General features: G+C 45.1%; 1 protein-coding gene across 1 annotated transcript; it reads left to right on the top strand.

Annotated features, from left to right (window-relative positions):
• The first annotated feature begins 479 nt into the window (after positions 1-479).
• On the top strand, positions 480-24,788 carry adgrd2 (adhesion G protein-coupled receptor D2). The gene is given in 25 exon segments (XM_056592384.1): positions 480-524; positions 741-798; positions 1,663-1,905; positions 3,132-3,764; positions 4,162-4,296; positions 5,579-5,681; positions 6,027-6,318; positions 8,336-8,447; positions 9,698-9,832; positions 10,171-10,279; positions 10,856-10,961; positions 11,927-11,982; positions 12,699-12,825; positions 13,290-13,393; positions 13,659-13,761; positions 14,091-14,244; positions 15,141-15,274; positions 15,393-15,508; positions 19,228-19,348; positions 21,733-21,774; positions 21,909-21,962; positions 22,136-22,283; positions 23,252-23,307; positions 23,423-23,453; positions 24,706-24,788. Coding segments are annotated over 25 exon segments (3,225 nt in total). The 3' UTR covers positions 24,714-24,788.
• Positions 24,789-25,567: the final 779 nt, after the last annotated feature.

The raw sequence follows: 25,567 nt of genomic DNA, 5'->3' as shown, positions 1-25,567 counted from the left end.
TGGCTCCATTTGCATGACAAAACAGGGCTGGCCTCACTGCGGTGAGGAGGGGGGTTTGGCAGGGGTCTCGGCAGACATAGAAGGTCTTACTGGACGAAGGAACGTTGGAATCTACTGTGAAACCCCCAGCTCCATTTCAAACCCCCCACCACCAGCACCACCCACCCCCACCCTTCATCCCCGGCACCTTGGACGGGCTGGACGCGCAGTCAGTCCAGTGTTTGGGGTCGGCGTTGGGGAAGGGTCTGGAATGGACATCGTTGGGCTTTGCCCAGGGAATGGTGGCCAGCTCGGGCATGAGGGACAGACCTTCTGCTGCAGCTGCTGTCTGAGAGTGAGCCCGGGCAGTGGATCACTAACCTGGGGAGATAACGGACCCAGGAGAGCTGTTCCAGCTTAAGGACGTTGACTGTTTGTTGGATTCAATGGAAGAGTTTGTCTTTTACGTCTTGCGTTTGATTTAACTGGGAGCTTTAAAGATGATCGGGTCGTTCCTGATTGGAGTCACTCTGTTCAACATTCTGGTAATGTTCCGCCATGTGAAAATCATGTTCTTGTTCAGTATTTATATTTCTTCCGTTGATTCCCTTTACCGGTTCATTAAAAAATGCGATATAAATTTTGATCCCATCTAGACCATGAGATTATTGATGATGTGTAACTTGCTTGGTTTGGCTTTAGGGGGGGGATCCGTTGTATTTGTTTTAAGGGGAAAGTGGTCCTAAATCTTTCTCCTCAAGGTGCAGTGTGTGAGCGAACCAACGACGGCGGGGCCGGAGGGCGGGAGGAATACTGTTGGTGAGTCACCACTCTGTCGGACGGACCGCAGGGACCGGACACTTTAAGGCCTGTGCATCGCTGCTTAATCAAAACATTTGGGAAGTCCTCCAATACTTAACAATCATTAACCAGGACTCATGTACCTAAGCAAACAGCTAGCGTAGAACCCTCAACATTTTGATCACAGATTAAGTTTACCAGGACTAATCAAACATTCCCTGACATTATATAAACTGATTTCTAAAAAAATATCTAAAGGAATATCTAGGAAGTTTGGCAATCTTAAGTAGTTATTATTGACTCTGTCACAAACACGTCAGTATACATGCTAGTATTACAGCCATCTGAAAAGCTGCTATAGATTCACTTCTAGGTTAAGACAGCATTGGTGCAATAGCCTCTAATATGCAAGTTTTATGTATCCTTGTAACTTTTCTATGCTATTTATACTGTATGATGTGTTACATGGACCTGTGTCTGCAATAAAGCTTCATTATACTAAATTTGACACCGTCTCTGGAAGAAATACCCAGTATTGTGTGGATGTTATATTGTTCATTAGACACAGAAGTGACCGCATACAATCGAGGTTGGAGTTGGGGTTGCTACTATTAAGTTGAAATCCTGCACTATTAGTAAATATTAGTTCTAGCAGATGCCTTTATCAAAATATATTGACATTTTGTGGATTAGAGATATGGGTCAAACCCAGAACATTTTGTTACTTGGGTCAAACCCCCTGTCAACCACTAGACTCTCACAGCGGTCTCTCTCTCTCTCTCTCTCCCTCCCTCTCGCTCTCTCTCTCTCTCTCTCTCTCTCTCTCTCTCTCTCTCTCTCTCTCTCTCTCTCTCTCTCTCTCTCTCTCTCTCTCGGCTCCAGAGGAGGAGGCTGATCATGGGGTCCACTTGACCTCAGACTGGGCCTACCAGCTGGTCAACACATCGCTGCCCTACCCCCGGGCCCAGAGTTTCTGCAGGGCCCGCTTCGGCTCCCTGGCTGGGCTTGGCCAACCCGAGGACCAGGAGGGGGCGCTGGAGCTCCAAAAGATCCCCGGGAACCCCTCTCGGCTCTGGGTCCAGGATCACACCGGGTCCACCCAGGCCCTGCCACTCGCCAAGCAGTGTAGGAGTCACTGACTGCACTTATGTTCCAATACCGGCATGCTCTCATACACTCATGCTGGAATACTGTGGAATAATTGACTCTCCATTAGACTGTAATGCTAGTCATTGGGAAGACAAACAGTGGACTCACTAGTTACATACCCTAGTGTTCTAATGCTGGAATACTATCATACACTCAAGCTAGAATATTGTATTTACTTTTGATTACACTGTTATACTACTAATTTAGCAGAGAAGCATTGGAGTCACTGAGAACGTACTTATGAAGACATAAATACTGAATAATTGATTCTAATCTAATGTAATGCTAAAGCCTGACAAAATGCATCATGAAAGCATTGATTACAGCAACAAAAACTGTAGTAACTCAGCGGCAGCCATCTTGTTTATTTATGAAAATGCCTCAACTCCTATCTGATATGGCGATCATCTGTACAATCATCGCATCAAATCTTCCCCTTATTAGCAACACAGTTTTGATTGGCTGCTGAAAATCTGTCAGAACAGGAGGGGGGGGCAGACGGATATGCCAGAATAAGTAAAACATAATCTTGCAGATGTCCGGTTCCCAGGCTAGGAGGCATTAAGATGATACAGTCTTGTACTAATACTGGAATACTATTTATTATATATACTGTAATGCTAGTCATTAAGCAGACGAGCAATAGCCCTATAGCAGTCACTCATAAAATACAACCTAATACTATCAACTACCAATATTTAGCTATTTAGTAGTAGGCCTATTAACAATTGAGTTCTGGTGAGGCTGAGAACAATCAAAATCTTGAATCAAAATGAGAGTAGTTGCAAGAAATGCTGCAGGGCGAATAAAATTATTCAGCCATTAAGTCTAGAATATAGACTTGAACTGAATGGACCCAGATACCGTCAGGGGTTTGGCGTTTTGCTCAAGGATGTCTACATTCAGTCAGTAAGAAAATGCTTTTATCAAAAGCGACAAGTTATTCTGAGAACAATCAGGCTTAGTTTGAAGCTGATGATTCAGTATTTGTACTCTGATTCTTGTAGTGTAGCCTCGCTCCGAGAAGGTGTCTGGTAATCCACTCCGAGTATGTAGCTTTGTACCTCCCCATGGCCATGCTTTCATAAAACACAACCCATATAAAACCTGCAACGCTAATCAAGTGTCAGCTGTGGCGCTCTTCAACAGTGCGTCAGCGGCACGACCGTTCAACTCTGCTTTCCCCTCCTTCCTCCACCTAGACCTCAAGTTCAGCGCTCTCAACTTCCCCAGAGCCTCGCGGGAGGGCTTCGTCCGGGTCAACGCCACCTTCTCCCCGCTGGCGGCGGTGAGCGTGTGCGTGCGCGTCCAGTGGGACCCCGCCTGGGACGAGGTGTCCACCATCTTCTCCTACGCCGCTCCCGTCTTCATCAACGAGTTCCAGCTACGCGGCCAGGGGGACCGCCAGGGTCGCGTCCTGCTGGCTCTGATCATCCACGGCCAGCACCGGCCCTACAAGGCCTCCCTCCCCAACGACGGCCTCTGGCACCACCTGTGCGTGACGTGGCGGAGGAGCGACGGGCGCTGGGCCATCTACGTGGACGGGGAGCCTGGGGACACCGGGGAGGGGGCCGACACGCCCCGGGACATCCACGGGGAGGGCATCTTCATCCTGGGCCAGGACCAGGACTCCTTCGGGGGGAACTTCACCGAGCCCTTCTTTGGGAACGTGACGGACCTGAACGTGTGGCGCGCGGGCCTGGAGGGGTGGCAGCTCCGCGCCCTCAACGCCTGCTCCCCTTTGACCCCCCGGGACGAGGTGTTCCGCTGGGGCGTCGATGACATCACTGTGCACCCGGTGGTCCGGGAGATGGAGGCGATGCTGTTTTGTCCAGGTAGGCTTCAGGCCATCCCATAATACCACCAGGATTACTAGGCCTACTGTATGTTGAGGTGTTTCATGTTTTACGTGTTTTAGAACATAGTACATATACACATTTGCTACGAGTATGTATTTGTGTCATGTGTATATTTGCATTGACTGTGTGCTGTGTGGTTTGTGTGATAATGCGTTATTAGTGTTTTGGTGGCATAACTTATGGTGTGTTATGTATTTATACGTGTTTTATGTGTATGTGTGTAATGTATGTGTTGCTGTGTTCTATGTGTATCTGTTTTATATGTGTTTCTGTGTTCTATGTGTATGTGTGTTAGGATTTGTGTTTCTGTGATCTTTGTCCGCATGCGTTATGTTGCGTATATATAATAATATTGTGATAACCCCGCCCCCAGCAACACGGGGCCAGCAGCAGGGGGCAGAGCCTGCAGGCTGCAGGACGCTTGAGGGCTGGACGCAGCAGCACTACCCAATGGTGGGACAGGAGGACTGCAGCCGACCGCTACCATTCATCTGCAGGAGTAGCAGAGGTGAGTGGCTGATCTGTACTTTTGGTTATGTTACTAGGCCGAGGATGCCTGAAATCCAAGCATTTCATGGTTTAAATTACGTCCGTCTTCTGTTCTCCATTCAACTGGTTAGCAAATAAACTTGAAACACGATAATTTTAACCCACCAACGCGCTGTAGACAATATGCCTTGTAGCGGCCACAGGTTCAATTCTCACCAGCATATTGTGTAATGTTTTACTCAACACACTTCAGAATCAAGTTTAATTTAAATATTAGTTTAATTGACAGTTAACCTTCGACATACATCGAATTTGCTTTGATGTATGCTCTAGTGTAATAGCTATAAAAAATACCAAAATCAACTGTACAGAATATAGAATAAAACGTAGTTATATACTAAGTAATATAACTATTAGTAATTTCAATACAATATATAAAAATATATATATAATATAAATATAAATAAATATATAGAATAAATAAATAGAAAATATCTTGAAAATATCTTGTACCTCTTCAATCTCCTGTCCATGAAGGTAAAAGCTTCAGTGGATGACTCCAATTCATCCAGGCTATTTTAATGTAATGACTTCGGACTACTACAATGATGCATTCAGTTATAATTGACCCCCACCCCCCCCCCCCCCCCCCCCCCCCCCCCCCCCCCCCCCCCCCCCACCACCACACACACACACACACACACACACACACACACACACACACACACAACAAATCACCACACACACACACACAGCTCCTCTCACACACACACACACACCACACACACACACACCAAGGTCTTCAGGTCAAAAAGTTCCAATCTTATCGGTGCTGCTTCACAAAATAGATGTATGTATTATAAATATGCTATAGAAAAATGAATGAGGATGTTTGGGGGGGGCAGAGATACAAGAGGATGTGACCTCATACAATATCCAACTGCTGAAGCGAGATGCGAGAAGCGAGATGTAATGAATAATGCATAAGAGAACACACTCAATGCCATCATTTGGCTCCTCCATAGCGTCGCTGAGGCAGTCTTATATTCAAATTGACAAACAAGCATATCTTACTATGATCGTTAAATATGAATGCATAAATTAATATGAAATTTGGTTCATATAGTCTCTTGACACATCCAACAAAGCACATTGAATCAAAAGTTCTAGGTCAACTCATATAACCGTTAAAGAGAGTGTGTATGTCAAAGCTAGTAGTAGTCATGGAGCCCAATGGCTACGCTTCTCGACATGATGTTTGAAATGAAGATAACTTCCATGTTTTTGGTGTGTCCGAGCAGAGGGCTACCTAAAGATGAAGGAGATCCGTGGGGGAGAGAGTTTGCGGCCCAGTCCCTTCATGGAGCACCTCAACCGCATCGCAAACAAGACTCGGGTAAGGAAGTGCTTTAACCTCTTCTCCCTTGCTCGGGTTCTTAGCCGTCTCAAACATGTAATGCTTTTCTTGGTCAGCCTCACTAACAACCATGTACACCTGACGAGAAATTGTATGGACAATAAAGTTCTTTGTGTGGTTTACTATTGCTCTTCTTCTATTAACTCATAGTAAAAAGCATTTTACAGTTCAGATTACAGATTACATGTACTCAATATGATCAAGGACACAGGTTAGACACTGGGGACACTTGGGATAACCCGAACCTTTCTACTAATGTCGCACACCCTAATAGTCTACCCTGCCCCCTCCGCATAATAAAGAAGACGCTCCATTTTTAACCGATCTTGTAGGTCGGAACGGGAGAGGAGCCCCCTTACGCCCTGGACCTAGGCGGGCGCCTCGGCCCTGCTGGACGTGGCTCGGCAGGCGCTGGAGGAGACCGTGCGGGAGGACCTGGAGCCCTCAGACATGCTGTCTCTGGTGCAGCTGCTGGCGGCCGCTGCGGAGGTCCCCGTGGTCGCCGCGGTCGCCGAGGGCAACCGGAGCCGGGGCGACGCGCGGGAGCTCAGCCAGCACTTCATCAGCGTGGCGGACGGCCTCATCGGCCAGGACAACGCCCTCAAGTGGCAGGCTATCAAAGAGGTAGGACCACACCCTGTCCCCCTTGGCTCCCACTGAAGCGGACCGCTTCTCACTTCCGCTCCCTTTTGCTCTTGTGTAGTGTAGGTTGGTCGCACAAATTTGATTTTAAATCCCTTATTTGTGTGCATATATATATATATATTATATATGTTTCTCTGACCCAGGACTGCTGCATCAGAGATTTAGTGTAGGGTATCCCAGTTTCACAATGGGTGAAGTATTAGTGAGATTCTGGCACTGCGAAAGAAGTGCCAGATATTTATTTTTGACAATGGCCAACAACATGAAGCGCACAAATGTAATGACTACTGTGCAATAGGTTAATAAATGATGTAGTACTTAGAGTGGGCCGCTAGAGGGCGGTAGAGCTCTGTTACAGCTGCCAAATAAGCTGCCAAATAAGCTGCCAAATAAAATATACGGTCCTCTCCACAAACCTTATACACCCTTGTGGTTGCTTGTTACCTTCAATACTTTTTTTTTTTTTTTTATATTCTAATATGTAGTTATTTAAGATATGGTGGAAGGCCAAAGACAAATATCCCTCCTTTTCCGTCCTTAATAAAACACATATTTTCTGGGAATAAATATGCACGTTTTCATGAGCAATAAGCCTATAGATCTTGTAGTTGTTGGAACACAAATAGAAGGCTGTTTGTGTGTGTGTGTGTTTGTATCCTAGTAAGGTATTGTTGAAACAACTATGGCATCAACAGGAATTTGACCGAATCAATTGTATGTGACTTATTTCTTATTTCAGGCGTCTCTGAGATCAACATAAAAGTGCTATTTTTCGAAGGTGTCCTCAAAGTCTAAATTGTGTTCATTTTGTCATTAAACTATGAGAGTAATGACATATCCAGACCGAAGTTGAGCGCAGAGCTATTAGAGGGTGCTCAAGGAACCCAGAGAGTGAGGATAAAACGCAAAACTCAAGCCCCAATTTAGACATTTAGACATAAAAGAAAAAAAATTCCCAGGAGGACATTTAATTTCCCCAACGTCCATTTCCACTATTGATACCCTGCATTAGACCCATAATGGCCTTGTAACCAGTATTATGGCTCTATCAACCATCCCCCCCACCACCCTCCCCACACACACACACTTGGCCCCATTCACCCTCACACACACACAGATCTCTCCAAGGCCTTCCCGGCAGCCCAAGGCCAATTCTGCCCAGACTGAATAGAGGTGAAAAGCACGTTGCTGGAACCACAAACCTCTCTACCAGAGCTCAAGCTCTCCCTGCCTTTCTCTCCCTCTTCGCTTAAGCCTGCCAGACAATAATCTCTCCCTTTCTTATTACGGCTTTTGGGTATACTTAATTGATGTTATTTGATTACCATGTGTCAAATGCTGCAACTATCCCTTGGATTATAGACTGTGCGTGTGTGTTTGTGTGTGCTTGCGTGCGTGGGTGTCGATTTGAATGAGTGTGTGTGTGCGTGTGACGGTGTTGATTTGAATGTGTGCATGTGTCGATTTGCATGGGTGCATGTGTCGATTTGAATGTGTACGTGTGTCGATTTGAATGTGTGAGCGTGTCGATTTGAATGTGTGCGTGTGTGTGCGTGTGTCGATTTGAATGTGTGCGTGTGTCGATTTGAATGCGTGCGTGTGTGCGTGTTGATTTGAATGTGTGCCTGTGTCAATTTCAATGTTTGCGTGAATCGATTTGAATCTCTGCGTGTGTCTTTTTGAATTTGCGCGCGCGTGTTTGTGTGTGTGTGTGTGTGTGTGTGTGTGTGTGTGTGTGTGTCAGACCGAAAGACAGACAGACAGACAGAGGCCAGAGACAGCTAGTATGAGGCCAGAGAGACAGTTGAGGGGACACCAGGGACAGTTGGGACGGACATCAGAGACATTTGGCGTGACACCCGAGGGAGAGACCGCGGGGGGTGATCCAATGGACGTAGTGCGGGTGATGCTGGAGAGCCAGCTGAGGTGGCACCAGGGACGGCGGGGCAGACACTAGAGAGACAGTGGGGGTGACAGGATGGTCTCTGTGTTCCAGGTGGTCAGCGGGCCCATGGACGTGGTCAGGAGTATCGACCGCATGGCAGCAAGCCTGAGTCCTCGACTGATGGAGACTGAGCAGCACGTACTCATACAGAGCCCCAACATCAGTGAGTCACACACACAAAAGCAGGCCAGCTTAAATGCACACATACACACACACGCGCGCAAACGCTGTAAGGTGCTCGGGCTACTGCTCGGGATTTCCTCAGTCAAGGTTCGTTCACTTGAGACAGAGTGCCGTGTTCGACCCACTGCATTGTTTTCCGATGGGGAAAGTGTCGCGGCCATTTCAAGGAGGGTTAGCGTTAGGGTTAGCGTTAGGGTTAGCGGTGCTGTGGAGGTGACATACTTCGACGTTTAATTGATTCAGACTTTTTCAACCACCTGTCAACCAATAGACTTGCAATTCAATTAAAAATGTAATCTGTGGCTGATTTTGTGTGATTTAAACTTTCCCTGCTATAAAACACAGCGCTCGACCCAGAGACGTGCACAGTGTCTGATCGCACCCCATTTCAAAGCAAGAGTTGGTTTTATAATCGCACATTAAATTGTAATAGAACTATATTGTTTGGGGCCTCACAAAATGTGTGGATTTCCAGGGCTGGGGGAAAATAAACCCGGTTCACATTGTGCTACTTGGCAGATAATACAAAACTGTAATCATTAGCCTTTAAAATATAAATAAAAATTGTACAATTTCCTACAAGTGGACGCAGGAAGCAACCCGCTTATTAGCGGCATCAACAAAACGGTTATGAATTTGAACATTTTGTAGATTTTATTTCAACACCGCCTAAATGCACGCCACTTTATTTAAAAGCAAGCAATTACGACACAGAGCTTGACGGACAAAAGATCCACGTTGCCTCTCGTGACCTTCGGATCCTCGCAAACGGTGGCTACGCTACGCAGAACTGTTAAAACACACACACACACACACACACACACACACACACACACACACACACACACACACACACACACACACACACACACACACACACACACACACACACACACACACACACACACACACACACACAATGAAGGATTGAGGTCTGAAAAATCTATTGCAGAGTGTGTTTAGACTACAATAAAGGGTGCACACTTGCCAGAGAGATGTGCCAAAGAAAGAATATCAAGATGTCGTGTAGGCCTACATCTATAGGACGATAATTCTATAATAGATTAATATTCAACTGTTTTCTGGAGGAAGCAATTGATGGTGCATTGAGAGTCCATTATGTTATGTGCTCAAAATAACAGCGATCACGATGCTCCTTCACTTGTCAAGACATAACTAATGTCATCTTGATTAGTCCAGTTAAATATTTTGCCCGCCCCACCCCTCCAGAGTTGGAGGTGCGACAGCAGGCCCTTGAGAGGGGCTCCCCGGGGCCAACGTTCTGCGGGCCCCTGGCTGAGCTCGGGGGCCACTTGGACTGCATCTCCGTGCCCCAGCAGAGGGTCCAGGATCTCCATGACAACGGTAGGAGCAGGAGATTTGGGTCGAGGGTGGATGAGGGATGACCCCTAGGTGTGTACGTGTAGACCTACGCGCGGGACGTTTTCCACCACAGCGTTTTGTCTGAGAGCTGCCAAACCACTCGCCTCCTCCAAGGTCTCACATTGAAATGCAGGTTTCAGGGCATTGTTGAGCGCCAGACTGACATTCATTTTCTCCCAACACATGCTGGCGTGGCTTTCCCAAAAGTCATTTTCTTCATTAATTCTCCCGAGCTGAGAAATCACTCTTCATCCTTTGTCCGTTGTGTGATTGTGCGGGGGGGGGGGGGGGGGGGGTTGCGTTTGTGTTCTGAACGGCAGGTTTCCGGTCACTCACGTTGGTGAACACGTGGTACGGAGCACTGCGGCCCCTGTTCAACGCAGAGGAGAACGTATCCATGGCGCCCACCGTTACCGACGGCAGCCAGAGGTAACACTGTTCAGCCAATCACGTCACAGACTCAATAGCCACATAGATTGACTCCCACCAATCAGCCACAGTCTCACACTGTGCGTTGCCATGGAGCGCAGAGGATTTCAATTTCCATCTAGAATAAAAGGACATTTCAATACAAACGATGGACATTTAGTGCTTTGAAAGGCTCCATCCACACACACACACACACACACACACACACACACACACACACACACACACACACACACACACACACACACACACACACACACACACACACACACACACCCTTCACATCTCAACTTTTGTACTAGTGTTGGATGATCAAAAGCCTCTACCAACCATTGACACATCTATCTCCAATTGAGAGTTACGACAAATTTTACTTCTGGCTACCTGAAGAATAGTGCCACACGAGAAACCAAAGACATTATCATTGACAAACAGATTGACAGACAGAAGGTGTTTGGTTGTTTGTTTCTTGTGATGCCCTGTCCAAATATGGCCCCCCACACCCCCTACCATGTGTCATGTACATGAACGTTTGGTGGTCATTTGAACACAGGTTAAATTGTCCTGCGTGTTTAGATACCTAGGAACCATCCTTGGATCCTCCGTCATCTCCAGTATGGTTCTAGGAGACGACCAGCCTGTCAGCGTATCAGTGAGGTTCAAACTACAACACAAAACCCAGGTCAGAACTCATTCCCATAGCCTCTCAAAGCTACCTTCGCTTTAAAACCTTGTACTATTTCTTTATGAAAGGGTCCACGTAATGTTTTATGTCATAGTTGGTAGTTGGTTTTGTCAGTTCCAGTACAAAAATGTATAATAACTTGACCTATGTTATATATTTTATTGAGTTGTGACCTTCCATCCTCCCAAAAGTTCCAACAATGTTCAAACAGGGCGCCTGTCAATGGCGTCATATTCCCTTTGCCCCCTAACTTGCGGGAAAATCAAGGGAAACATTAATCCATCTTATCTATTGATTTAAATAACAATCTAGTTTACTAAGATGTGCTACTTTAAAGTGGCTCATGACAGCCAACATGCTGATGGAGCGGTAATGCTATAACGTAACAACAATGTTCAACATACTCAGTTATTTATCCGGATAACAATGCTTTGCTACTCCACAATTGATCGCCACATAGTTTACTACAGCTGTTTGGGTAGTCGACTCGTTAAAGAAGGTTGACGTTAGGGTAGCTTACATTACTTGTGGCTATTTAATTAGAACGAAACTACATAACGGAGATATATGTGAACAAACGTTAGGTGAATAATAACATACTCCAAGTCCGTGCCTGTGGCACGTCAGATCGATTTTCAGCGGCCATTGTGGTGAACTCCTCAAGAGTCAGATCCTGTTCTATTTCACAATTTCATCGAACCAAGTGTTTAGATAATGTTTTGATTGAGAGACCCTTTGCGGCAGAGATTATATACCATACCTTTAAGAACTTTCCTTTTGAAATGATTTAATATTTAATTAAAAAGTGTTGTGAAATTTGTGAGGTCATGATAAAAGCTGGATAATATTGCACATCGATGACCAACTTTTATACTACAGTATTGATTCCTATTAGCTGAGCTATTTAAGTGCAGCAATGAATATGAATATGACGTTGAAAACACGTATTTGCTTTCCCATAGAAACCCAGCGGGAAAGTCTACAACCCAGTGTGTGCCTTCTGGGATTTCGATCTCATGTGAGTCTACAGAGGATTGGCTCAAACTAATAAGATCCCGACCGCTCACAATGTATTCCCCCACAACATCATAACTCCCACAAACTCTATGTGCACACGCACAAATGTACATGCTTGATCCCGACCACAGGGTTGACTGCCACAGAAAACTGTTTCGTACACATGTATGGGTGTAAATAACCCTTTATTTTTTGTATAAAGGGTTATACAAAAAAAAAAGTTTGTTAAAATGTTGATATCACACACAAACGTTACAGGTAAGTAGGATGTGTTCGTCAGCGTTAACTACTCGGGGGGGAAATGAATGAGGAACGTTGTCTGTTATATTCTCGGTTAAAACTGCGCGTCTTTGTGCTTATAGCTTTTGGTTGCTGCTTCTTTCTCTGGCGAGCGGTAATTTGGTAATTTGATGGACAGGTATTTATAATAATTGCATGAACCAATCACTGGATTTAAAATCGGTGCACGACGCTATTTGGAAAGCGTACCAGAATCAACGAGTCAAATTGAAAAAAAGTTAGGTACTTAATAGGTAGGCCTAATTAAATAAACAAGTTGGCAGTTTTAAGAAAAAAAGGTTTATACGTGTGTATGTATATGTAAAAACAATGTATGTACATATGCAAATGTCTACACAAACAACGTCTGTACATATGCATACAAAAAGTAGAGAAATTGTATGTATAGTTATATATATATTTTCTTCTATGTATTAGTCCAGAGTCTGGTGGTTGGTGGAACACCAGGGGCTGTGAGGTGGTTGCCAAGCAACATGAATCAACGGTCTGCTCCTGTAACCACACCACTAACTTTGCCCTGCTGCTACAGGTGTACGAAGTGCAGGTAGCCACGCCCCCTACCCCATCATACTCCTCATCTGCATGTCTGTATTCAGCAAATCAGCAAACAGCCAGCATTTTGTACAGCTGTTCATCACTGTTGGACCTCTGTTATTGATTGTTATTGATGCATGCCGTTCTGTGTGTGTGTGTGTGTGTGTGTGGGAACATATGTTTGTGTGCGTGCATATTTGTGTGTTTGTGTGGTTGTGTGCCTGTATGTGGGAACATATCGGTTTATGTGCCTGCATTTGAATGTGTGTATGTGTGTTGGTATGCACATTTGCCTGTACGCCTGTGTGTGTGTGTGTGTGTGTGTGTGTGTGTGTGTGTGTGTGTGTGTGTGTGTGTGTGTGTGTGTGTGTGTGTGTGTGTGTGTGTGTGTGTGTGTGTGTGTGTGTGTGTGTGTGTGTGTGTGTGTGTGTGTGTGTGTGTGTGTGTGTGCTTGTGCATGCTCATTCATGCCAGAGGAGTCCAGAGAATGAGCGAGCTCTGCAGGTCTTGACGTTCATTGGCTGTGGAGTGTCTCTCTGTGGCCTCCTCTTCACATTCATCCTCTTCATCGCTGTGGGGTGAGTCCCGTGGGTCTTGGGAACGCAAGCCGTGGAAAACCTTGACAAGAGCGCTTCGATACACAATCTGTTATCAGAGAAACTGAAAACAGTTGTCGTAGGTGGTTAGATGGATGGTTAGGTAGGCAGGTGGATGGGAAGGTAGTATTGTGTAGTGTTTAAGTGCTCTGGTTCTGCTTTTGAATATGTTTTGTGTTTGGTTGTTGTGTTGCGCTTTGTGTCTATGTGTGTGTTGTGATTATGTGTGTTGTGTTTACGTCGGCAGAGTTCCTAAATCGGACCGCACCACCGTCCATAAGAACCTGATCGTGGCTCTGGGCGTCGCCCAGTTGTTGCTGATGTGTAGTGACTGGGCCTCAGCCCACCAGGTAAAACTTCAATTACTTAATTATTACATTGTGTATAATATAGTTGTTATGTTATTCCTGAGAACGTCATACATATAATAGACATAAATGAGTACCTCCATTTATTATGCACGGATAAATACTTGATGTACTATCCACAAAGAAGGTCATTCATTGCCACTTTGAAAGAAAATGCAAAATGACTAGTAAATAGGTTGGTGACTTACGACTGGGACTTAACGTATTAAAAGTTGTAACATTATTCAACACTTATGCGTTACACATTTATCTGGGGACAAGTGTATGTAAGAGGTGCTGTAGGGTGCTGATATCCACCCTGTGGTCGTCAGGAGCTGTGCTATGGAGTCACAGCCCTGCTCCACCTCTTCTTCATGGCTTCCTTCTCCTGGATGTTGGTGGAGGGGCTTCTGCTCTGGAGCAAAGTGGTCTCGGTCAATATCAGTGAGGACCGACGCATGAAACTCTACTACATCATTGGCTGGGGTAAAACGCACACACACACGCGCAAGACAGACAGACACGCACGCACGCACGCACGCACGCACGCACGCACGCACGCACACACGCGTGCGTGCGCAGACACACACACACAACTGGAATGAACTGTCAACAAATACCATGGTAGCATTTTATAATCAGCATACCATGATTCACATGAGATAATGCAGTAATAAGCATTACCTAACAGCTAATTAGCAATAAGCATTACCTAACAGCAGTTATGTAATGTGTCCAGTAACCACCAACAAATGGTGTTCGTGTCCACATATTTTTACAAACACTTTACACTGAGTTTGATCCAAACCACTGCCTGCTTCATCAGCCTCACAGCCTCCTTATATCTGCTGTCGTTCGTGTTGCTTCGACCCGGTAACCGTGTTGTGGCATTTCTCTGTCAACGTGTTTCTGTGTTCGTTCACACGCTTAGACGCAGCGCAGCATCCCAGGTGCCCCGATGGGCCCCGTCCAGACTAAATACAGTATGGGGCCCCAGTGCCCTGTGTCTAGCAACGTGCACGGTGCCTAGCAACGTGCACGGTGCCTAGCAACGTGCACAGCAGTAACTGCTCCTTCATTCAACCCATACAACACGTTCCATACGCTTGTGCCGCTGACAGAATGACACACACATTGGCATTTATTGATTCATTTTCAGTTCCAAAATGATATTTTCTGCTACTCTGCAATCTGTCCAGTTTATATTTATTTTGAGCAACTATGTCATTTATTTTGTAGCTACTACAATTTATATTGTGTGCTTTGAGCGTTCTTAGCCTTCCTTGCTATTCACTTTGGTTCAAGGTGTCTAAATGAGCAAACGAATATAGATAAATTGTTAGAGATGTAACACTAGACTGGTCAACGTTTCCTTCACCCAGGGCTGCCTGTGTTGATTGTGGGTGTGACACTGGTCATATCGCTGGACAAATACAAGGCGGCCACTCACTGCTGGCTCAACATGGAGACCGACATGATCTGGGCGTTCGTGGGGCCGGTGCTGTTCGTCTTGGGGGTACGTACCCCGAGGAGGGACGTCGACGTTCGTCTGAATGGTTTCAGTTTCATGAGATTATTCATTCTGCCGTGCGCACATCCCCCTTCCCCTCCTCTCTCTTTACCGCCGTGCCTAGGTCAACGCGGTGGTGCTGTGTCGGGTCGTCATGGTTACCGTCTCCAGCGCTCGCCGGCGCTCTAAGATGCTCTCTCCAAGCTCTGCCTCCAAGATGCTCACCTTCGACCTCACCTGGTGAGTCACAAACACATCTCTGCCCCCGTACTCTTTCTTACCCTGTCTTACTGTCTCTCTTTTTAACACTTTTTTCTGTCGCTCCCTCTCCTTTTTTGAATTCTTGTGTTCCTCCCACACACTCTCTCTTTTATCACTTTTTCTGTCGCTCTCTTTCCTTTTATGAATTCTTCTGCTCCTCCCTCCTCCCACGTTCCTGCCCACTACCTCTGTCCATTTCTCTATAACTCACTCTACTTCTCTCTCCAGCTCTCTCTTCTTCTCTCTGCTTCCCTCCCCCCACCCCCCCCCTCTCTCTCTTACGCCTCTTGACCTCTGTCTTGTTTCCCCCCCCCTATGTCTTTGGCATGAGGTGGTCAATAGAGACAGTGTGAGAAAACGGCGGGGGGAGGGGGAGGTGGAGGAGGACAGGGGGGAGAAGGGGACAGTCAGCTGTGGGAGTCCAGCAGTCTTATCGTTAAACACCTGGGACACAGAGCACAATGAATAAGTGGGTGAGGGAGGGAGGGAGGGTGGGAGGGAGGGTGGGAGGGAGGGAGGGAGAGAGAGTGGGGGAACATGAGTAAGGGAGTGAAGGAGAAAGAGTGAGTGAGGGAGCAAGGGAGGGAATTAGAACATGAAAAGAAATGGACTGTATTCTACATTTTCTTGTCTATCATACAGGAACCTGGCTGACCCATATGTCGGCTATCGATAGATGTTTCCAACATGCCGGATGCTACAAGACATCCAGATCAGATATATGCATTCACATACTTCTATAAATAATATTCATGTATTCCAGTGTCTTCAAAATCATGTGACGTTGTTTATATGGCCTTGTTCTTTAAACATTACACTGGCCTTAACCAAGTATCTTAACCTACAATGGAGAACCACATAGCACCTGCTAAAGGCTTGTGTTTAGGCACACCAAAACCACAGGAACACTGTGTGAGCATGGCCAACGGCTTTGTTTTCCCCACACTGCACTCAAACATTCACCCACAGAATGCTGCGTATCGCGAGGCGACACCAAACTCACCGCTCCTGTTAAACCAAAAGTCACCGCCACCTTGTCCGTGGCAATGACCCCCAATAACCAAAGGATTCTGCAAATATCACATTTGCCTCCAATAGCCTATGCATCAAGGTTGGATGAGTTTCCCCCTAGGGGCCTGGGCATATGGTCATTTTTCATTTTTAGTCAAAAGCCTTCAAAAAGTGATGCATTGTTGTTGAGTGGCTGTATGAAATAGATATGCTAGCCAATGTTTAGTAGCTGGACTGAGTAGGCAGAGGTATCACAATTTAGAAAAGTTGTGTAATTCTGACCACACGCTCTACAACAGTACAAAGCTGGTCAACCCTGCGTGACCGTCTGAGCTCCGGTGTGGGTGCCACATAGACATTATAAAATTTAGATTGAAACCGATTATTGTCAAACTTATTGGATAATTATCAAGAGCATGAGATGGGTCAAGCCGTGTGCCATATTTCTGTAGATTCATTGATTAATTTATGCATTTTCATCTCAGAGGGCCCATTTGCACGTGCCCAGTTTCCAGGATTAGCCTTGATGCATAGCCTTGTTAAACATCAACATGCATTCACAGCAAGATATACAAGTACTTATTTATCCTTACCACAGCTATTAGCTATTTGCCTTTTTTTTTTAGCTAAATCCAGCATGCTGCATGCAATTATATTTATTTTTACAATGATTGTACTGTTTACCATGCAGAGAATACAGGTACGCTGCAATGCTGGGTCTCCTTCGAGCCGGACCCAAAGTCCCCTCACTCGCTAACACCATGCGTGCATGTATCTGTCCCCACAACCCATGTGTCCCCTGCACAACACCGCCTATTCCACCATGGTGTGATGTTGAGGTAATAAGGGGGAGGGTGTGAGTTGGGGGGGACGGGGGGGACTGATTTGTATCTATCAAATGGAAGGAGAAGAAGCGGCTTGCCTCGACCTTGCAGGCAGAGTGTCGGCTGAAAACCTCCATCTCCGAGCCCAGCTGCAGCTGTGTGCCGACAATGGGGCTTGGAACAAAGGAAAAAGGTTTTGTGGCCCAGCAGAGTAGGGCGTGAGGTATGAACACCAAGGGAAGCTGTCTCCATCCAAGGACTGCATGGCGATGGAAAGTTTGACGAGGAAATGTTCCAACACGGAAAAATAAAAAAATCTATTAAGAAAGCAGCCATGGTGAGAGTGCAAAATGAGAACAAGACTGTATGGATTGAGGACGGTGTGTGTCTATGATTTGGGTTCCCAGGTTTTTTATCGGAGGAGGCAGTGGAGACAGAAGTTTTCTTTATGCAGTTAGAAAGTTAGAGGGCATACTTTTGATGAAAGGTTCTCACTCATAAATGTTTAAGGTGGAAAAGTGTTTTGTTGTCTCTCCTATCTCCTATGTGTCGTTTCGAGAGAAAGAGCCTTTCAAAACACTTGATCACCAGGGCTCGGAATTTGCAAGGTTGCCTATGCTATCCCGCTCCTTTTTTTAAGTTCAGCGCTGAATCGCAATGCAGATATTCAATGTTAATTATTTTATGTGATTCATAATAATTGACCAGATTTGTGAAGTAATATTTGAAACCAAGTGTCCTAGGATTATGCCTTTGCAAATCAGAATCTCATAAAGTATTTTGCTCATTTGCTATTATTTCTGATTCTGAATACTTTATTAATCCTGAGGAAAACAGTAAGCTGTTTGCTAGAACCTACTATTTATGAAAAGGAAATACAACACTTTCGGCTCAAAAAGATGCACAACCACTGAGCACCACACCTTGTTGGTTTATCATCACAGGGAACAGCAAAGAGGTGAAGTCTGAAGTAGATCGTAGATGTAGTGGATCAAACATCCACCTTCCCTGGTTGCCCTTGGACTCAACAGATGAATTCTGCAGACCAAAGAATCACCAGTTATTCCTTTACCTGTTTTCAAAGTGTTTAAGGCCGACAGTAGAAGTACTGCAGCTCCTAGCGGTCTCTTATCTGTGGGTCTGTAGTAGATAGACATTATAGCATCTGGTCACCCTCATTGGTTTAGCGATATTGTGAATAAGAAAAATCACACCTCGTTCCTGTCTTGTTTCTTGAGTGTTGATTTTCTGTTTATCTCGGGCCTGTTGTTATTAAATACTTTGGCTACTGCTGCAGCCGGAGTGGAGATCTGGTTATCTGACACCCCACTCGCCCCACACACACTCACACACACAAAGTTAGAAGATTAGAGGGCGTACTTTGGATAAAAGGTTGTTTTCATCAAGAGAGAGAGAACAGTATTGGGATGACCCAATGACCGCATTGGTCTATGAACATTTCTGATATCACAGTGTGTTTGTTTGTGTGTGTATGTGTGTGTGCATGCCTTGTTTTTGTTTTTGTGTGTGCGTGTGTGTGTGTGTGTGCATGCCGTGTTTGTGTTTGCATGTGTGTGTGTGTGTGTGTGTCTTGGTGTTTGTCTGTGTGTGTGTGCATGTCATCTTTGTGTGTGTGTGTGTGTGTGCGTGTGCATCCCGTGTTTGTGTGTGTGTGTGTGTGTGTGTGTGTGTGTGTGTGCGCGTGTGCATCCCGTGTTTGTGTGTGTGTGTGTGTGTGTGTGTGTGTGTGTGTGTGTGTGTGTGTGTGTGTGTGTGTGTGTGTGTGTGTGTGTGTGTGTGTGTGTGTGTGTGTGTGTGTGTGTGTGTGTGTGTGTGTGTGTGTGTGTGTGTGTTGTTCCCCAGGGCTGTGACCCGTCCGGTACTGATTCTACTGCCAGTGCTGGGTCTGACCTGGCTGTGTGGAGTTCTGGTTCACCTCTCTGTGGTGATAGCCTATGTCTTCATCGCTCTCAACGCCTTCCAGGTAAAAACAAACATATCTATGAAATAAATACATCATACATCAGTACATTTATGTATTCCATGCTGTTGTATTCAATGTTAACTGGCCCGCACTGTCAATTTGACTCAACGTTAAAAGCAAATTATGTCCTCAGGGTTCTTTTAGTTTAAGTTTAGCAGTTATTTTGCGAAAATACCTGCTGATGCCGTCTGTTCCCCGAGGCTGCTTCTTCATGATGTCGTTTTCGCACAATTTAGTTTTTTAGTTGCGCGTTGCGACCAGATTTCCGTTTGTTCCATGCTTCTCGGCGTCACCAGCCAGCGTCCTCGTAGTTACCTGAGGGTAGGCTTCAGGTAAAAATAAGGCAACAACCCGTGGAGGTCATTCTAGTTCTGCTACGTGCAGGCGTTTGCTACATCGCGACTGCCAGCCTTTCTTCTAAACCTGTTCTACAGATGGACAACTTTGTGATCCAAGTGGCAGTTGCCATGGATTTATTTGAGCTTGATTCCAGAAAAAGTCCTCAGGCACTCAAGCACTCATTAATTGATCAAGTGGAAGGATGTTCGGCTATATCTTGTGTCGTTTTCGAGAGAAAGAGCCTTTCAAAGCACTTGATCACCAGGGCTATGTTATCCCGCCTCGTTTTATAAGTTCGTGATTCTTAAGTCGTGTTCTTAAATCTGTCAGAATTTACCCCATTTGTAGTGTCCTAGGATTATCCCTTTGCAAATCTAAAACTCTAAAAAAGTATTTGGCTTAATTGTTATTATTTCAGATTCACAATACTGTATTAATCCTGAGGAAAAAACTAAAAGTTGTTTGCTATTTCCTTCTATTTATGGAAAGGAAATAGAACTGCACTTTCGGCTCAAAAAAACGAAGTAGATATACACACTTTGTTGGTCTATCATCACAGGGAAGATCAAAAAGGTCAAGTCTGAAGTAGATCGCAGACGTAGTGGATCAAACATCGACCTGCCCTGCTTGCCCTTGTACTCAACTGATGAATTCTGCAGACCAAAGCATCACCTCTTATTCCTTTAACTATTTTCAAAGTGTTTAGGGCCGACAGCAGAAGTACTTCAGCTCCTAGCGGTCTCTTATCTGTGGGTCTGTAGTAGATAGACATTATAGCATCTGGTCACCCTCATTGGTTTAGAGTTAATATTGACAATACGAAGGAATCACACCTCGTTCTTGTTCTGTTTTAAAGTGTTGATTTTTTGTTTATCTCAGGCTTGTTGTCATAAAATACTTTGGCTACTGATGCAGCCGGAGTGGTGATCTGTCAACACTTTTGCACTTTGTACACCAGAGAGAAAGAGACCCCACTCGCCACACACACACACACACACACACACACACACACACACACACACACACACACACACACACACACACACACACACACACACACACACACACACACACACTCTTTGCTATCCTTTTCCATGACATATATCCTCTCTCTCTCTCTCTCTCTCTCTCTCTCTCTCTCTCTCTCTCTCTCTCTCTCTCTCTCTCTCTCTCTCTCTCTCTCTCTTCCATGCTCATCCTCTTCTTCTCATCCTGCTCCACCCCTCACACACACACAAATACACACACACACACACACACACACACACACCCTGCCTCCCATTTCCCACCTTACTCCCACCGTGTGTCTGTGTTTGTGTGAGTCTCTCTCTCTCTCTCTCTCTCTCTCTCTCTCTCTCTCTCTCTCTCTCTCTCTCTCTCTCTCTCTCTCTCTCTCTCTCTCTCTCTCTCTCTCTCTCTCTCTCTGTAATTAATCAGTATGAAGTAGCCTCTAGTTGACCCTAAGAGAGCTGCTAGTTAATTTAGATTTACAGCCTGGTCCAGCTGAGGGTCTGATAAAACTGTGGTAGGAGTGCCAATCCACCCCCCCCCCCCCCCAGCTGACACAGACTACCCTGTGTTTCTAAAAACCTTGTCTTCTCTGTCCACTTTTTTTCTCCTCTATTTGCCACTCCCACATACTGCGCGGTTTGAGAAGCAAACATTTTTAAACACAACTACAGTAGGTTAAGGGTGTGAAAGAGAGTGATACAGAAATAATTAAAAGCTTTAAACCAAAATTCTTAAACAGTACGGTAACAAGCAGAAAGACATGCATGAATAAGTGACGAAATTGCCTTAACTGGGAGCTTGAGGCCATTTCAGACAACAATCTTTTTTTTTTATCCGAAATAAATGGATGCATTTCCTTGCTTCGCAAATGTTTTTCGTGGAGTAAGAAAAGGCAGTTAAGGTAGCCTACTTGTGCGCTGTACAAAGGGCATTATGAATGACTCAAGAAAGTATCATAGAGAGTTATACTCCCCCCCTCAACAGACTTTAAAAATGCTAACATTGAGTGTCCCCCTATGCGCTCCTTCTTACAGGGCCTGTATATATTCCTGGTGTACGCAGTTTACAACAGTGAGGTGAGGACACGTTCAGGCCATTGTCTTTGCACTGTTTCAGAATGTATCCCTCTGTGGTATGACATGTGAAGCTGCCAGGCATTTTGACTCTGAGCTGGCATATCAGTTGTTGTAAAAGCTGCCTTCTCCCGTAGGTGAGGAATGCCATAAAGAGGATCAAAGAGAAGAGGAAAGCCTTATCATTCACAGTGAGTGAGCCCAAAGCCGCCGCCATTAACTGTCTGATTCTACAAGGCAAAATAAAAACTTTGAAATTCACAAATTGCTTTTTAAGTTTTTCCTTGGTTTGAGGTATATTGATAACTGCTGGTTTGTAGCGTGGTCTTTCCTCAATTCTAATTTGATCATTGTGCTCCTTCAGAACTGCTCGCAGCCAATCGGTTTCCTGCCCAGCCAGCGGGCCCCTGCAGTCTCCTGGGGCCACAGTGTGCCAGCCCCCTCAAGCCCAGAGACCAGTGAAACCTCTGGACCCCCCAGCTCCACCTCAGCCTCCTTGGTGATCAAGAACGGTAAGCTAGCATGGACATAAGCTGGTGCGGGCGCTAGACTGGAGTGGTAGGTATGGTTGCTACTGCTATTGTTTACATAGCAGTAGGCACACCCACTTATTTGTGACAAATTGACACAATTAGTCCTTGTGACAAATATTGGTGCTTGATGTTTGAGTAGTGCAGGTTATGATGGTGTGATAACCAATAATCATCATCATCATCATCATCATCATCAGCGAAATATCATGAAGAGGAAAATTAGCAAGGATGCTTAGTCAGAATTTAGAGAGAAAGCAAGATTGTGGATGGCTAACATGGATGTTAACTAGAAGGGGTGGTAGGCTAACAGGGCAGATCAAGCATATATTATGTTAAACTAGGGGGTAGTAGAGATGGTAATCTAGCACTTTATAAAGTGAGTTAGGAGATTTTTGCACCAGAACACTCACCATACGCTGGCTATCACAGTGAAGAGGGAAGGAAATTCAACTTTCCCTAGTCTTACTAAGAGAGGTATTGAAACGTAATAACAAGACCTATGTTTAACTTCTCATCCGAAAGATCGGAATTAAAATAAGTTAGTACTATCAGGAAGCGAGGCCTAGGAACGACTATTGGACACCGCAGGCATTTGATCGAATACAAGACAAACCACTCATAAGACAGGTTGTGATGGCTGCTTTTTTGCTTTTAATTCTCATGGTTACGCCATAAAAATGTGGTGTAACCATGACAATTGCTCCACGGTATAACTAGAAGCCCTACCTGTGCTCTTCATTTTAACATCATGGAGTCGGAGGAACATGTCCTCCAACATGAAACGGTTTAGGAGAATGTATTCAGATGTTGGCTATTGTCTGTAATGTTTCTTATGTCACTGTTCTACTTTGTGTTCCCTACTTTGTCCTTGTGTGAAATGATTTGGTAGGCCAGAATAGAGCAGGATGGAACTGATATGATAGCGGGCTGATTTATTTTTCTTTCAGAGAGTTTCAGAAATGAGAGCTTTGTGAGTTTTTCCTTGAAAACGACTTCAAATCAAGTGAGTGATCATTCACAACGTAACACTGCCACAAAATACAGCCATCAGTACAAACAATGACTAAATTGCTGTTCTGTGTATGACTGTGTCTGTCTGTGGGTTTCTATTTTACCAGGTGGTTCAACTCACCGGTTTCAAGCCCTCAGGTACGGTCACTTCCTGTTCCAGTTTGATTGGCTACAGGTCAGGTCACATGACTTTACTCGACTCGACCTAACCCTCTATTTTGTACACAATCTATAGCATAACAACCCCTAACAACAGCTGAAAACAAACCACATTAAAACCAGGTCACGGTAGCTGATAATAACACAAAAATAAGAAAAGAACAAACATTGGACCAACAACGATAAGTCAAGTAAAAAAACACACAACAGAAATATATACTTTTGGGACTGCAAGGAATTTATGAATCGGAATAACTTCCACTGACAACATTCTACCTTGACCCACCGAGCAATCTCGGTTCAATCTAGCGCTGCTGATTTGTTTTTATTGCATTGGTCTTTTTTCTTCTTATTTTGTAAGCATGCGCCGGTCCTTTGTGATACCAACCGCGGTGTTCGCACGACTGTAGTGTGGTAACAGATGGTTCCCATTCCCAGAGTTCTGTTCCTCTCCCAGCGCATCGATATATATAGCGCAGTACCGCTGTAGCAGGACACGCGTCCGTATGGCTGCCTAAATGTTTTCTGTGGAGCGCAGGCGAGTGGTACTTGGGATGCTTTGTTGACCCACAAAACAAAAGCAAAGCTTGAGTCTCAATCAGGAACGGGCAGTGCTGCACCATTCAACAGATCGGCCATTAGCAACTCCAACACCTGCTGTCTCTCACTCTCCCTTTCACTGCTTCGTCCCTTACACTCTCTACCTCCTCTCGGTCTCTACCTTGCTCCTCTGTCGCTCCACCTCGACCTTCCCCCCCCCCCCCCCCCCCCCCCCACATCTCTTTCACTCCTTCTCTCATTCCTCCTTTCTCTCCCTCCCCCTCCCCTCCTTTCCCTTGCTCCTATTCTCTCTCTCCCTCTTTTCCCCCCTCTCTACTACTCTATAACTTCTCTCTCGCTCTCCTCTGTCACCGCTCCTCTCTCTACCTTTCTCCTGCTCTCTCACTCACTCACTCCTCCTCCTCCTTCCCTCTCTGCGTCTCTATCCAACGTCTCTCATTCCTTTCCTACCTTCTGCTCTCCCTTTCTTATCCCCTCTCATCCCCCCTCTCTCTCTCTCTTCCTTTCTCCTGATAATCATTCTATGCGCTGTTTTCACTTTAGATCGGTGCACTCAGGACAGTGTCTACCGCCCTTCCATGTATTCATAATTCAAGAATTAATGTAACAATTCAAAATAAGTCTATCAATTCCAAATGAATGTAATGCTTTTCCTTTGTCGGATCCACAGGCTGTTGACCTGCGAGCGGAGCAGATGGGCCATCAGCGAATACTGCTGCGTATACTGCTGCGTATACTGCTGCGTATACTCATGTGTAGCCTTTACAACGACATATACTATATACTACTGCAAAACCACTCTATACTTCTGTGTATAAAGACAGACTGAGACCACCGACTCTTGCCACGCCATGCATCAGCAGAAATGCATTATTTTTAACAGTGTTTTTCGTTTGTTTTATAGAGCAGTGGTTCTTAAACTATGGTACCCATACCACTGGTGGTACGCGATGCACTATCAAGTGGTACGCAGAGGAATTAGAAAAGAAATCGTTCGATTCAAAACAATAGGCTACTATCAAAATACTAGTACGAATCAAATGGAAATACATTTACCATGAGATCATGTTCTCACTTGCTGTGTGTGTTTCCTTGTCTCTGTTCTAGTGCTACCACTTTGTACAGCTGACAACAGCTACCAATTTATAATATTATTTTTAAGAATAAATGTGCCTCCTGCATGAGATGTGCGTAGCTGAATACGGCCACAGGCCTACGCTACTGTATGTTGTTATATTTTATAACATCTGTCATAATGCTGGTGCTTGGGGAGACAAATATTTTCTGTGGTGGTACGCGGTATAAAACGTTAGAGAACCACTGTTATAGAGTATTACAGAGTATTTCAGTATTACTGTATAGGGTGTCAAATATGACCAGACAGCAAGCTTGCTGTCAGTGTAAATCATAAATTCATCTATTTATCCAATATATAGGGATCTCTCTGTCTGTAAGTCTCTCTATCTCTCTATGTAATTAGGGTCATGTAGTAGAAATGTCTGTTTTCCATTGCGGCCATATTGGATCTCATT

The sequence above is a fragment of the Gadus chalcogrammus genome, chromosome 6 (assembly GCF_026213295.1).
Source record: "Gadus chalcogrammus isolate NIFS_2021 chromosome 6, NIFS_Gcha_1.0, whole genome shotgun sequence".
Classification (NCBI taxonomy): Eukaryota; Metazoa; Chordata; class Actinopteri; order Gadiformes; family Gadidae; genus Gadus; species Gadus chalcogrammus.
This window is presented reverse-complemented; position numbering and strand designations above follow the sequence as displayed.